This window comes from Bufo bufo, chromosome 5 (assembly GCF_905171765.1).
Source record: "Bufo bufo chromosome 5, aBufBuf1.1, whole genome shotgun sequence".
In the NCBI taxonomy this organism is placed as follows: Eukaryota; Metazoa; Chordata; class Amphibia; order Anura; family Bufonidae; genus Bufo; species Bufo bufo.
Genome location: NC_053393.1, coordinates 283,265,102 through 283,278,185, shown reverse-complemented (window position 1 = coordinate 283,278,185; position 13,084 = coordinate 283,265,102). Strand labels below are relative to the sequence as shown.

Here is a 13,084-nt window from a genome sequence, read left to right as displayed (position 1 = left end):
AAGAGTGCCGGCCACAGTCAGCGCACCTACAAAAAGAAAAAAAAATGCGCTTGCTCCCCAAAATATGTGGGGGGGGGGGCAAGCTGCAGCACCCCTGGGGAAACGGGGGTCGCACAAGTTTCTGGGGACCCCAGACACCCTCAGATCCGGGTGCTGCACACAAAAAATAACTTTTTTTTTTTCACTACCCCTGCCTAACCTAAAGCTCTCCCTAAATGTTTATATGCCAGATGGCACTTTATGGGGTCTCAGGGGCCACGGATGGCGGCGGATCGTGTGGGATGCAGATGGACCAACACAGGGCTCCTCTCTCCTTACTCACACAGAAGTCTGTGGGCGGGGAGAGTGGAGCTCCAGGACGTTATCTCCAGGTCAGTCCCTGCAGCCAATCACAGCCGATCCTCACCCTCATCCTCCGTCACCGCCACCTCACAGGATCTGCGGAGGGTGATTGGTGGTGTATATTACACCACTGATCACCCTCCTATTCCGGGTCACCGGAGACCTGAATAACCTGGAAATGCTGCAAACCGCAGGTCTGAATTGACCTGCGGTTAGCAGCAATCGCCGGTATGGAGGGGGGGGGGGTCACAGGACCCCCCCTCGGCATTGTCACAGGGTGCCTTCTGAATGATTTCAGCAGGCGTACCGTTCCTAACACTGCCCGCCGCACAGCGGTGATCGGAAATAAACAGGTACGCCCTGTGTCCATAAGAACTTAAAGAGGCTCTGTCACCAGAATCAACCCCATTAGACCATACATACCGCCTGGTAGGGCTCATTATGCTGATTATGTATGATAAATAGCTGCAGAGATATGCAGAGATTCATATGCAAATAAAGAATTCGAGCACTCAGAGGCGGGGCTGAATATTCTGAGCAATGCTCTATAACACCCCCTGTGCTCTGCACCCACACCCCTCCCCCACTGACTGACAGGGCTAGACGGCAGGCTGACGTCACAGCATCACGGGGATACCACACATGCAGCCGTCAGCGCTGACCGTGGCAGTGCAAGGGTTAATGAGCAGGCATCAGTGTTTTCACCGATGCCGGTGCATACAGCAGGGGTCCAACTATTAGTGCCTGCCGGACCCCTGCAGCTGATCGGGCGGGAGTACCTGTATGGTGCTGGGATTTGTGACCGTGTTTCCAGCGACATACATGTACAGCGCTGGTATCCTATGGGTTAATGACATATTATTTATTATAGTATATGCTATTAAAGAAAAAAACATATGTCTTTCTGGGGACTTCAACCTGCAAAGCCATTAATGTAACCTCCAAGCTATAACATTACCACATGGTTTTTCTATACTTAGAAGCTAGCACATAGTACTGCGATCTGTATGATCATATATCGTGTCTGTGGATAAACCAGTAATATGTATATCAGCTTTCTGAGCAGATCTTAGTGTGGTGAAGCTATAGCACACTGTGTGTATAATACACATATATACAGTAGATATGTAAAATCCAGGATACAGCTCTGTATACAGGGCCCCTTTACTATAGTGCTGCCCATGTACTCTTAATAAAATAAAAAAAGGACTACTTACATCACACACCACTTGAATTTGACTCTGATCTAGAGCTCAATAAAATATAAAATATAAATTTTATTAATAGCCTATATGAGGTTTTGAACCCATGAACACTGCATGCAAAGCAAGTGTCTTACCACTGAGCTATAGCTCTAGACACCAAAGGTGGTGATTTTTTTGATCTATGAGATGTAGTATAGCAAAAAACACAGTAAACATAAAATCCCTTGCGACACTAACAAATGAAGGACGTGATATATCATCGTCACACATCAGCGTCACACATCATTTAAATTTGCCTCTTATCTAGGGCATAATAAAATGTAAATATTTTTTGAGGCTGAAAGGGGCTTTGAACTCAGACAGCCTGGACATGGGGCAACAGCATTACCACTGAGCTACCAGCTTGCCTTGTATGAGCTTGGGCTTTTTGTTCATCTATGTGATGTAGTATTCAAAACCACAGTAAACCTAAAATCCTTTGTTCCCTTCCTTACCACTGAGCTATCAGCTATGCGCTCATAACACTGTGATGTGTTAGCTTACAGCATTTTAGGCACAGCTATAAGCTCAGCAATAGACATACTTTGGTTGTGTGATTTAGCATACAAATACATAATATATATCTGTAACTCATTCTCACTTTGACACTGACCTATGAAGAGCATAAGTCAAACTCAGGTGTCAGAGTCAGGTGTCATGTGTCAGAGTCAGGTATCAGGGTCAGGTGTCACATTGGCATTATTTTGATACTTGACTATGATATCTGACCATGTCCTAAAATGAACACTGTACAAGTGGTGGATCTCGTAGTTAGCGCCACATCAAGGAAATGATGTCCCCAACTACCTGTACACCACTGTTTAGCTGGAACCTCGTCCAATGCCAATCCAAACTAATGAAGCCCGAGAAGGCATCCATCCTTAGTGTGACATCACACGGAAGTATCGCTCTCCTGGATCACCAGCTAGGGCTTCCCTCGCGCGCACGAGTCAACTGCTGGGACCGCGCTTGCTTGTAGAGGAAACCTGAAGATTTAAACATCGCAGCAACTCTCCAGCAGTATTACCAAGAAGTACAGTGAGGACCCCGCATGCCAGTTCTGCTACAGGCAAGTCACCATCTCTTGCAGAATATATATGTAAGCTGATCATTCATCAGGTTGATTAGTTTGGATTGGCATTGGACGAGGTTCCAGCTAAACAGCGGTGTACACGTAGTTGGGGACATCATTTCCTTGATGGTGGCGCTAACTATGAGATCCACCACTTGACACTGTTCAGCCAGCGCGGTCTATTTATTACTTTGGTTTTATTGATTCATTTGTTTAGGGTTTAGGAAATGTATCCCTTTTATAGACCAGCAGCGACACACTCACATGAGTGTTATTCAGTGCAATAGTATTACACTTTTCTTCAACTTAATGAGGCAGTGCGGGTTTCCATTGATTGTTTGTTGAGTCTTAACTATATGGATTGCCTAATCTTATGCTGTTCAAAACAGAGCAGAAGTATTCTACACCAAAACTACTATGTTTCATCCTGATATGAATAAGGAAAAATATAAGGGAGCCATCTGACCTGTTTGCAGGTACGTCGGCACTCTGCGGCAATTCCCAGTTCACAGCATCCAAGGCCAACCCAACCATCTGACTTCTTAGAGGCACCTTTTAATGGAAATATTGGCAATAAATAAAGGGAATAATACAATTTCAAATATTATTTTAGTTGCTGCATTTCAGCTATAGACAGTGTTATATTGCAATGATTATAACAATTTATAAATAATTTATAAAAAAAGTTTCACGTTCCAAAAAAAAATCAAAAAATTAATAACTCTATCTGAAGAGTCACTTGCAGTTATATGCAAACTCGCTTAGCAAATACTTGATCCTTATGGAAAGTGCAGTCACATTCCACCTTTAAACTTTCAATGTACATGCTTTATCCAAATGTAAATTAACAACTGAGCAACCAATATGTGGTCAGAATATCATAACATGCACAAGGTGTGATCGTAAAAAGAAGCCAATGCATTCACTGATAAGGAATTGACTTATGTTTTGGAGTGGAGAATTTATAGCAAAATTATAGATCAGTACTGTGCAAAAGTTTTAGGCAGATGTGTAAAAATGCTGCAAAGTAAGAATGTGTTAAAAAATTGTTAATAGTTTATCAATGAACAAAATACAAAATGAACAAACAAAAAGAGAAATTAAATCAAATCAATATTTGGTGTGACTAGCTTTTTCCTTCAAAATAGCATCAATTCTTGCACAGAGTTTTTAAAGGAACTCCACAGGGAGATTGTTCTAAGCATCTAGGAAAACTAACCTAAAATCCTTTTGTCTTTTCTTGTAATCTCAGACAGACTCAATGATGTTGAGATCAGTGCTCTTTGGGGGCCATATCACGCAATTCCATGACTCCTTGTTTTTTTTATGCTAGAGATAGTTCCTACCGACATTGGCTTTATGTTTGGGGTCGCTGTTCTGCTGCAGAATTAATTTGGAGCCAATAAGATGCCTCCCTGATGGTACTGCATGACTGATAAGAATTTGCCAGTATTTCTCAATATTGGGGACACCATTAATCCAGACCAAATACTCAGCTCCCTTTGATGAAAGAGCAGTAGATGAAAGTCATATCTTGGGAGATTTGTCAAGATGAGCTTTGAGCTGCCGTAGATTTCTGTCTTCATTTGTGCCAGAAAAGTGGCATAAAAGAAGATAAATTTGTGTCGGAGGCCCCTTTTGGATAAGTGTAGAGGGCGGTGTAAACGCCACTTGTGACTATTTTTTCAAAATGTAAAAAGTAGCAAACACATCATGAAGAATACCCAGGGATTAATCCCTTGCTGACGTCAATCATATTACAAGGAGTGTTAACCAACAGAAAACTATAATAGCTCCTGTTCACAAAGATTCTTTTTTATGCACATTAAGCTTACATTAGACATGATCTAATATGAAAATCAACATTTGAGACCTTTCAGATGCAAGGTTCCCAATGAATAAATCCAGTATACTTTTCACTCATTAATAGCCATAACTGAATGCCCCATCACTTTTTTTGTATGCTAACTGTAACCCTTGGAATTTAAAACTGGCAGGTAAACAGTGGTGCTGTTTCTTAAACAATATGTTCTTGAATAGGGGTGTTATGTTTGCATAAGGTACATCCTACATACTGAAAGCCACATCGGCACTCCAGCATGTAGGCAACCCTCATATTATCACAACTGAAAATGCCTAAAACATGAAACTGATTTTTATTGCTCATCTCTCAATTATTGTGGCTGTAGTTTTCTCATCCCTTATAAAAACCACCCCAACTAAACTGACCTGTAGCACTATCTCCCCATTAGGTAAACAACTTCTCACTATTTTAGCTTTAAAATTAGGTGCTCTCAAATATATAAAAGGTGGATTTGTAGGTAGAAGAGCTCCCAAAATCTCCTTTCAGGATAGACCATCTTTTCTTAAAAATATATTATTATATTGGGTACAAAAAGCTAATTTATATCTACCGGTATATTCTTTACTTTCAGTCTCTTTAATGATCTTACTATCATTTATACACCTACCAGCAACTGCTTAGATACAATTTTCTATCCAAAAATCTTTTTTATGACCTCATTTTGGGTATAATATTTTGTGTCTCCAGTACAATTTCTACAAATTCTTTGAAACCGTCCCCTAAGAACATTCTGTAACCAACTAGTAGTGTCAATATATATGATCTTGTAAGCTTAAAAACCTGTTTTAGTTTTGATAAAAAAGCACCAACAGTTGAACCAACCAATAGTCCCATACAAATACACATGAGATATAATATATAAAATATAGTACAAAAGTTTATTGAACATATATTAGTACATATTAAGGTGAAAACAAACAATGGGGGAAGATGACAAAATCCACCCGAACCCCTGTCTACAAAGACGGGCTAGAGGCTCCCAGTAAAAAAGTACCCACCAGATATAAGTCACAGTAACATTACAAATATGACATACACCAAAGGCTTGAATCTGATCCTGTAGGGATAGAAAGACACAATGGTGTCTAGCTGCTAACCAATTGTGAGTATCTGAACCCCGAGACCCCAGGGAAAAATAGTGCAATTCAAAACTGTCATACAAATATAAAAGCCAATATGCCAGGGCTAAGCCTTGATAAAAGGTAACACACAGATGGATAGCAGTAATAAAAGCAAATAGTCATAATCAATTACCCATGATAATCCTATTATTTACAAATAAATCTAAAAAGTTAACAGAATTATACCCATTTTCCCAGTGAATCTCAAATTACAGTAATTTTCATTAGTATAAAATGATACACTGTGCTAAATCCCCATTTCTCCTTCCCAAATTATCAATCAAAATTATGCTCTTTGGTGTTAATAAAATTACTCCCCCAAAATGACATGCACAAATTTGAGAAGCTGTGGGCAAATTTCGCTCCATAGCCACTCCAACCAACTTTAAATAAAAAGTGTTATCAAACGAAAAATAGTTGTCTTAGGGTCCATTCACACGTCCGTGGTGTGTTGCGGACCCGCAAATTGCGGATCCGCAACACACCCGGCCGGCACCCACTATAGAAATGCCTATTCTTGTCCGCATTTGCAGCCCTCTAGCCCTTTCCATGACATTTTTACAGCCATTTTAGTGCTCAAAAGTTCAGGTCCCCATTGACTTCAATAGGGTTCGGGTTCAAGTTCGGGTCAAGTTTGGGTCCCGAACTCAAACTTTTTTGTGACGTTCGGCCGAACCCGTCGAACCCGAACATCCAGGTGTCCGCTCAACTCTAGTGACGAGAAAACAAAATAGCTTGGATAAGTAAAAGCGTTCCAAAGTTATTACCACTATTGTTTGTATATATAACGGTGTGCAGCCATTTTGTTTTTTGTTATTATGTTTGCTTCATGGATATGCACCTGTGATTCTGAAGGTTCTGGTCTAAATTTTCTTGCCAGATAAACGGACACGTCAGATTTGCAAAAATCGGCCTTGGATTTAAGGTGAAAAGTGGCTCAATAGTGAAGGGGTTAAATAGTGGACAGTGGCTGGTTGTCCTGTATGTAGCTTACGGCTGCACAAGGGTAGTGTCCAGGAGGCAACGCTAGTGAAGAAAACACTTATTCTGTTTTAAGAGATAAACCAGCCGCTTGCATTGTTAGATGCACGTCACAAGTACGGTATAAGTGAATTATGGATGGATGGAGGGAGAGAATGCAGTTTTTACAAACTTTTTCCACTTGAAGAAATAACAGCCTGATGAACAGCCCTTTGCGTGGGTTCCATTCGTAATAACCTGGTTATCTCTAGAACACACATTGGAGGTCACGAATACAAGTGTGTGCAGCTTTTGCGGGTGACATTTTGCTATACTGTATGTAACCAATCCCGCATTTCTCTGCCATCCTTGAAGCCTGAAATCTCTCGCTTCGGGGAATGGACCAATTTTAAGATCAACATAACCAAATATGAAGCTTTATGTCTCCCTGCCTGGGTCCTTGATGATCTGCTTGCTCAAAGCCCCTTTCCCCTTCGCCAGGCCAGTGAAAGGGATTACTTATTTGGGCATCAACATTAGCTCTGACTTGTCCCAATTATTTAGGCTTAATTTTACCACACTTCAACTGTTTCAGGAGGATTTGAAGTCCTGGCATCGTAGGGACTTCTCCTGGTTTGACAGAATAAGCAAATTAAAGATGAATCTTTTGCCAAAACTACTTTACCTCCTACAGACCACCCCCCTCCACATCCCACAGCTTTCTGGATCCAGATGCGCCATTGCTTCATGAGATTTGTCTGGTCCCCTGGCAATCCAAGTCAGGTGGGAAATCTTGCCTCTTTTTAAGGAGGTGGGTGGGGTTGGTCTCCCGGATTGTCATTTATATAATCTATCTACGACATAAGCTAGGCTTTTGGATATGCTGTGTACCGATTTCTCCAAATCTTGGGTGTGTATTATGCAAGACGCCTCCTCTTGCTCCCTGACTGTACTCCCCTGGTTGGTAGGAACCCTCATGCTTCTCTCATTGACCCCAAGGGTCACCTCACCCCAATTACGACAATCCATGGTTTCCCCCTGCAAACTCCTCTTCTTTTCTTCAAGGCACAAAAGTGCATCCACTTGGTTCTGCCAAGTCCACCCAGGATCTTCTATGAAACCCCTGCTTTTATTGTTGGGCGACACCGAACCCTCAGCACAACATTAATTTGAATACCATCAACTCTAGCACTTTTAGTCTATATATACAAATTGCTTTTGCAACACTGCTCCTTTAAACACACACACTTCTGTCAGGCCTGGGAACGTGACTTGAGTATCCATCTTACTCCTTCTCAATGGAATAAATGATTTCTCTTGTCACATAAAGCATTGCTCTCCACTTAATGTCAAGAAACTTGTTATAAAATTGTAGCCTGTTAGTATAGAGTGCCAGCTCTTCTTCCAAAGTGGTTTCCCGTGGTCTCTGATCGATGTTGGAGATGAGGCAGTGAGGAGGGTACACTGCTAACTTCTAGAAGAGGCTATAATATTGGAAGTTGGCTCGACTGGAATTGTCAAACTGATTATAGATAGTGAGATGCTCAGTACACAACCAGATTTTGGTATCAAGTAAAAAAAAACATCTGCATGAACCTGGTCCTCTGGAAACGTTTTATCGATTACATTTTTATCTGGGAAGGAGGTGAAACGTATTATTATACGGATTTTATTATTGAACTTAAAGGATTTCTGTCATGAGAAATAACGTTATGTAGCTGACTGACAGTAGCGATGTGCTAATGTCAGCAGTACATAACAGTATGCTTTATAACTCCTTGCCTGACGCCGTTCTCTTAAAATAAAGACTTTTTAAATATGCTAATGAGCCTCTAGGTTCTATTAGGGTGTTGTTTCAGCACCTAGAAGCTCAGTCTACGCAGCCTTTGGCACGCCCAGGTCCAGTTGATTGACTTTCGAGTTCTCCTCGGTGTCCCGTAAATCCTGCGCCTGTGCCGTCCCGTTTATTATTCGGCACAGGTGCAGTGAGTGAAGGACGCGTTCCTGCGGCCGGCTTCCTTCCTTCGGCGCAGGCGCAGTGAGGAAGCCGTCATCAGGAGTGCGTCCTTCACTCACTGCGCCTGGGCCGAATACGAAATGAGATGGCGCAGGCGCGGGATTTACGGGACGGAGAGAACGCGGGGAACATTAAAAAGCAATTAATGGGTCACCCCCTTTCTCGACATAAAAAAAAAAAAAACATATGGCAATTTCAAGGGATCTACATTTGCAGGGATTGAGAAAGTAATCCCTGATAAAAGAGGGGAGATTACATCAAAAGTATGTAACAGACTGAAAGTAAATGGATCTATAACCTGAATTGTGTGAGGCGCTTACGGTAGTACAGTAAAGAGCCCTGGGAAAGCAGGGAATGAGTGCAGTCGGTTGTGGTGTGCCGAAACAGAGGATGAGGTAGGCCTGAGAAAGAAGAGGGCCTACCCAAGGAAAAGATATGGAAGAAATGAGTTGTAAATGAGTGGAGTGGTGGGAGGGTCAAAAGCTCAGACTACAAATGATGCAGGAGCCAGGTAAGGGAGTGCCCTAAATAGGCTGGAGGTGGACCTCAGCCCCTCCCACAAATCCAGGCAAATTGCCTTAATACTTGTGTGAGGCGCTTACGGTAGTACAGTGAAGAGCCCTGGGAAAGCAGGGAATGAGTGCAGTCGGTTGTGGTGTGCCGAAACCGAGGATGAGGTAGGCCTGAGAAAGAAGAGGGCAAAAATGGAAATAAACCAGTTTATTGTAGCCAATTGATATATCAATAGCTCAACCCGACATGTGTTGGAAAGCCACTCTTAACTCTTGTGTTGGATTGGGAATGTATTGCGCGTAAGCGGATGACTTCCAGCGCCCCAATTTCCTGATGACATGAGTGAGGATGTTGGCACTGGAGGCCGTGGACGTGGCTCCAATGCGAAAGGAGTGCCCTGAGTAGTTGGCTGCGTTGAGGCCTAGTTGTGTGAGGGATGACCTGACATGGGTCATGAAGGTGGTGGTGGTGAGTACCGAACCATGTAGTTGAAGTAGCGGTTGAGAGGGTAGAAACTTGTGACGCTGATAGTAAGCATCCAGAACCCTGACTGGACACCATCTGTTGTGCATGGGGTAATATGAAATGTTGACGGGTAAGTGCTGACTATTCTTGGAGTGAGGTAAGGACAGGATGTAGTGATCCATGTGTATCGACAAGTGGGAGACAAGAAGACAAGGTGAGGTTTGGGTCGTGGAAGTTGTAGTGAATTTCCCGGGTCTCAGGAATCCGTAGAAGGCCAAGTAAATTGCCGTTTTGATGATGGAGTTGGTATCAGTTTCAAGAGGCGTGGCGTCCAGCAAGTCGGATAATGCTTTGAAGATATGATTGTTTATGGGTAGCCTCTGGGCTGGACGAGCGGGTTCCATTTTCTGAATACCTCTGAGTATGGTTTTGATCTGGTGCGAGGACATGAAGCTGATGTTATTGGGGTGTATGATTAGCATATGATGTTGAATGCCAGTGAGATATAGTTTGATGGTGTTGTATGACATTTTGAGTTTGAGGTGGCAAAAAGAAGCAAACTCCGGAAGAGACGTCATGACAAAAGGGGGCGTGATGTTCTGTTCCAACAGGAACCTGTTGAATAGTGTGAACGCTCTGTCGTATGTTCTATGTGTATTGTCTGACAGTGCTAAGCGGGACAAAGACTGGCTATGCCGCATGATGCCTTCTAATCCAGAATGAGCTGTTGAAATGATGGAGTGATGGAGGCCGTGGGTGACGCTGATGGGAGAGCTTGATGAAATGCCTGAATTTAGAAGCGAGACAGATTGTCAGCTGCCGTATTGCACACCCCCGGGACATGGGAACAATGTAAGAAGAAATTATTGCAAGCGGCCAACCAAGTAAGTCTCCGCAGAAACCTCACGATTGTGAGGGACTTGGAACGATCTTTGTTGATGATCTGGCAGGTCGCCTGGTTGTCTGCATAGCACCGGACCGACATGTTTGCCCATGAATGACCCCACGCCACGGCAGCCGCCACGATGGGGTAGATCTCGAAAGCGCTGAGGCAGTGGAGAATCCCTCCAACCCCGGACCGCAGGAGGCCAGCTGTCCCACAGCCAATCGTTCCCAAAATGGCAGCGAAGCCTGTGGTAGATGCCGCATCTGACCAGATAGAGGGGGAAGAGTCCGACAGCTGAGGGAGAAACAAGCTCCCGCCATTCCAGGTGGACAGAAATCTCCCCCACATGCCCAGATCTGCCGCAGCGTGGGCATCCAGGGACAACCTGTGCGAGTCGTGTAGGAAAAAGGGGAGAGGTGCAGGAGCCGTGATATAAATGAGCGACCCTGAGGTATGATGAGCATGGCAAAGTTCAGGGAGTCCAGCGGGGACTGCAGTTCTTTGCGGTTGCCGGTGCCGAGTTGAAGGTAGTTGTCTATGTGGGTGAGAATGTCCTGGATCTTCCCAGATGGCAAACTGGCTTGCCTTGAGGCTGAATCCAACTGGGTACCCAGGAAAGGTGATGACCGTGTCTGGCCCTTCTGTCTTCTTGGTGGCGATGGGTACCCCAGGTTCCTCCTCCGGTATTATGTGCGCCGGGCTGACTTCTTGGTCCTTCAGGCTAACGGTCAGCGTGATCACTGGCAATCCGGGCGGCGCCGGTGACGCTGCCGGTGGTGGCCCTGCCAAGGAGAGGGTCGTGGTGACCGATTCAAGCCTCTCCAACCTGGCGTTGACTTTAGACATGGATGTCATTAGAGAGGACAGCATGGCATGTATATCCCCTGTGCTGGACTGGCTAGGTCCTTCCCCTGCCTCCCTGTTATCGGTTGGTGTGCGCAGCAGCCGGAAAAGCTCTGCTTTCCCTGCCGTGGCGGGGAAGGGAACATGCCGTCACCTTAACTCCGTCGTTATGCGCGGGATTGTCCAGGATCTGATGGTTGCTGGACTGGCTAGATCGTCTCCCTGGGTAGCAGTGACGGATCTAGCAGGGGTGCCAGGTAGGGAGAAGTTCTCTATCCCTTCCAGAGACATAGTAAAACAAAACAGTTGATTAGCTTGGAGAAACACAGGATCGTGCTGGCAAGCTAGCTAGGCCGGACGGAGAAAAAATTATACTTGCATGGTGACAGATGAGGCCCTGCTAATTGCCAAGCGGCTTGAGAGGCTCTATCTATGATTTGGCGCGAGGGGTTAATGAGGCCACTTGTGGTAGTGGCAGGAGCGTTGGCCTCTCGGTGACTGTAAGACAGGACTAGGGGAAGGGAGTGACAGGTGAGGCCCTCTCTATGCAACACGCGAGGCGGCTTACTAACGAGGTGGCGCGGTGGGCGGTTGCCTCTGCATGTTTGAGGCGGGGTGTCGGCCTCGCGGGACCACTAACTGATGGCGAAGCCAAGAAGGGGGTAACCTAGTGGGATGATGGTGCCCCTAAAGCCAGCACGCTGACCCTAACGGGACCATCCTAAATGTAAGAAAACCTTTGTAAATGCGCAGGTGAACGTACCTGGTAGCAAGAAAATTCTCCGGATACACGGTAGTGCAAAATATATTATAGGTTGACTGCCTGAAAAGGGGAGGGTAGACATAAAATAGTATGATGAAATGTGAAATGCATGTTGTACATATGGCATGACCCGGAGGATCATGACGGTTGCCTGCGAAATGACAGCTTGCGCATGGTGTGACAAAGAGACCTGCGGCGTGGCCGTATGCCCATGTAAAACGTGGGAACGTGCTGCTTGAAATCAAATGTTTTTTTTTGTTTTTTGTTTTTTTTCATGCGGCGGAATACCAGTAACCTTCTTTTTCTGTTTAATTTTTAATTTTTTTTTGGGTTCCAGTTTAATGCGGGGGCTGCTGGGGTATTTTTATTTATTTATTTATTATTTTTTTTTGGGTTCCAGTTTAATGCGGGGGCTGCTGTGGTGATTTTATTTTATTTTTATTTTTTTTGGGTTCCAGTTTAATGCGGGGGCTGCTGGGGTGATTTTAATATGGAGGGTGCTCAGTTTGGGGCGTGCTGGATGCCCCCCTGGCTGCGCAGCCTGCGCAGGAGGGGGCATGCTATGGGAACCGTTCGCCCTGGAGTTCCGCCGGCCAGCTGAGCCGAACCGCCCGACGCCGGCTCCCCGCATCGGATGCACCGCGGACGGCCGCCGGGACACCGCGCATGCGCAGTACCCTGGCCGCGCGTGCGCAGACCAGGTACCGGGACGCGGCCGGCCGCCACTGGCCGCGCGGCAGGAGGAGCGGCGGAACGGACCGGAGGCAGTGGGGGGGGGGGGGGGGGGCGCTTGGAGCAGCAGTGCGGGCCCAGAAATGCTGATCATGGAGGGAGGGTGTGCCGTGTGCACTGCTACGGAAGGTTTGTGAGCAAGTGTGTGCACTTTTGGTCATGCTGTTTGCCATGAACCAAAAAGGGAGGGGGGCATGAGTGTGATTTGCAGAAAACGGCCGGGCCCGAGCTCCGCCGGCCAGGCCGGAGACCAGGCCACCCG

General features: G+C 45.2%; 1 protein-coding gene across 1 annotated transcript in view; it reads right to left on the bottom strand.

The window, feature by feature from the left end:
- The window catches only part of RECK (reversion inducing cysteine rich protein with kazal motifs), a 1,014,637-nt gene that overhangs the window by 812,486 nt on the left and 189,067 nt on the right, over positions 1-13,084 (bottom strand). The window contains exon 5 of the mRNA XM_040433615.1: positions 3,125-3,210. Within this exon, the coding sequence (XP_040289549.1) occupies positions 3,125-3,210 (86 nt within the window). The remainder of the gene's footprint in view (positions 1-3,124; positions 3,211-13,084) is intronic.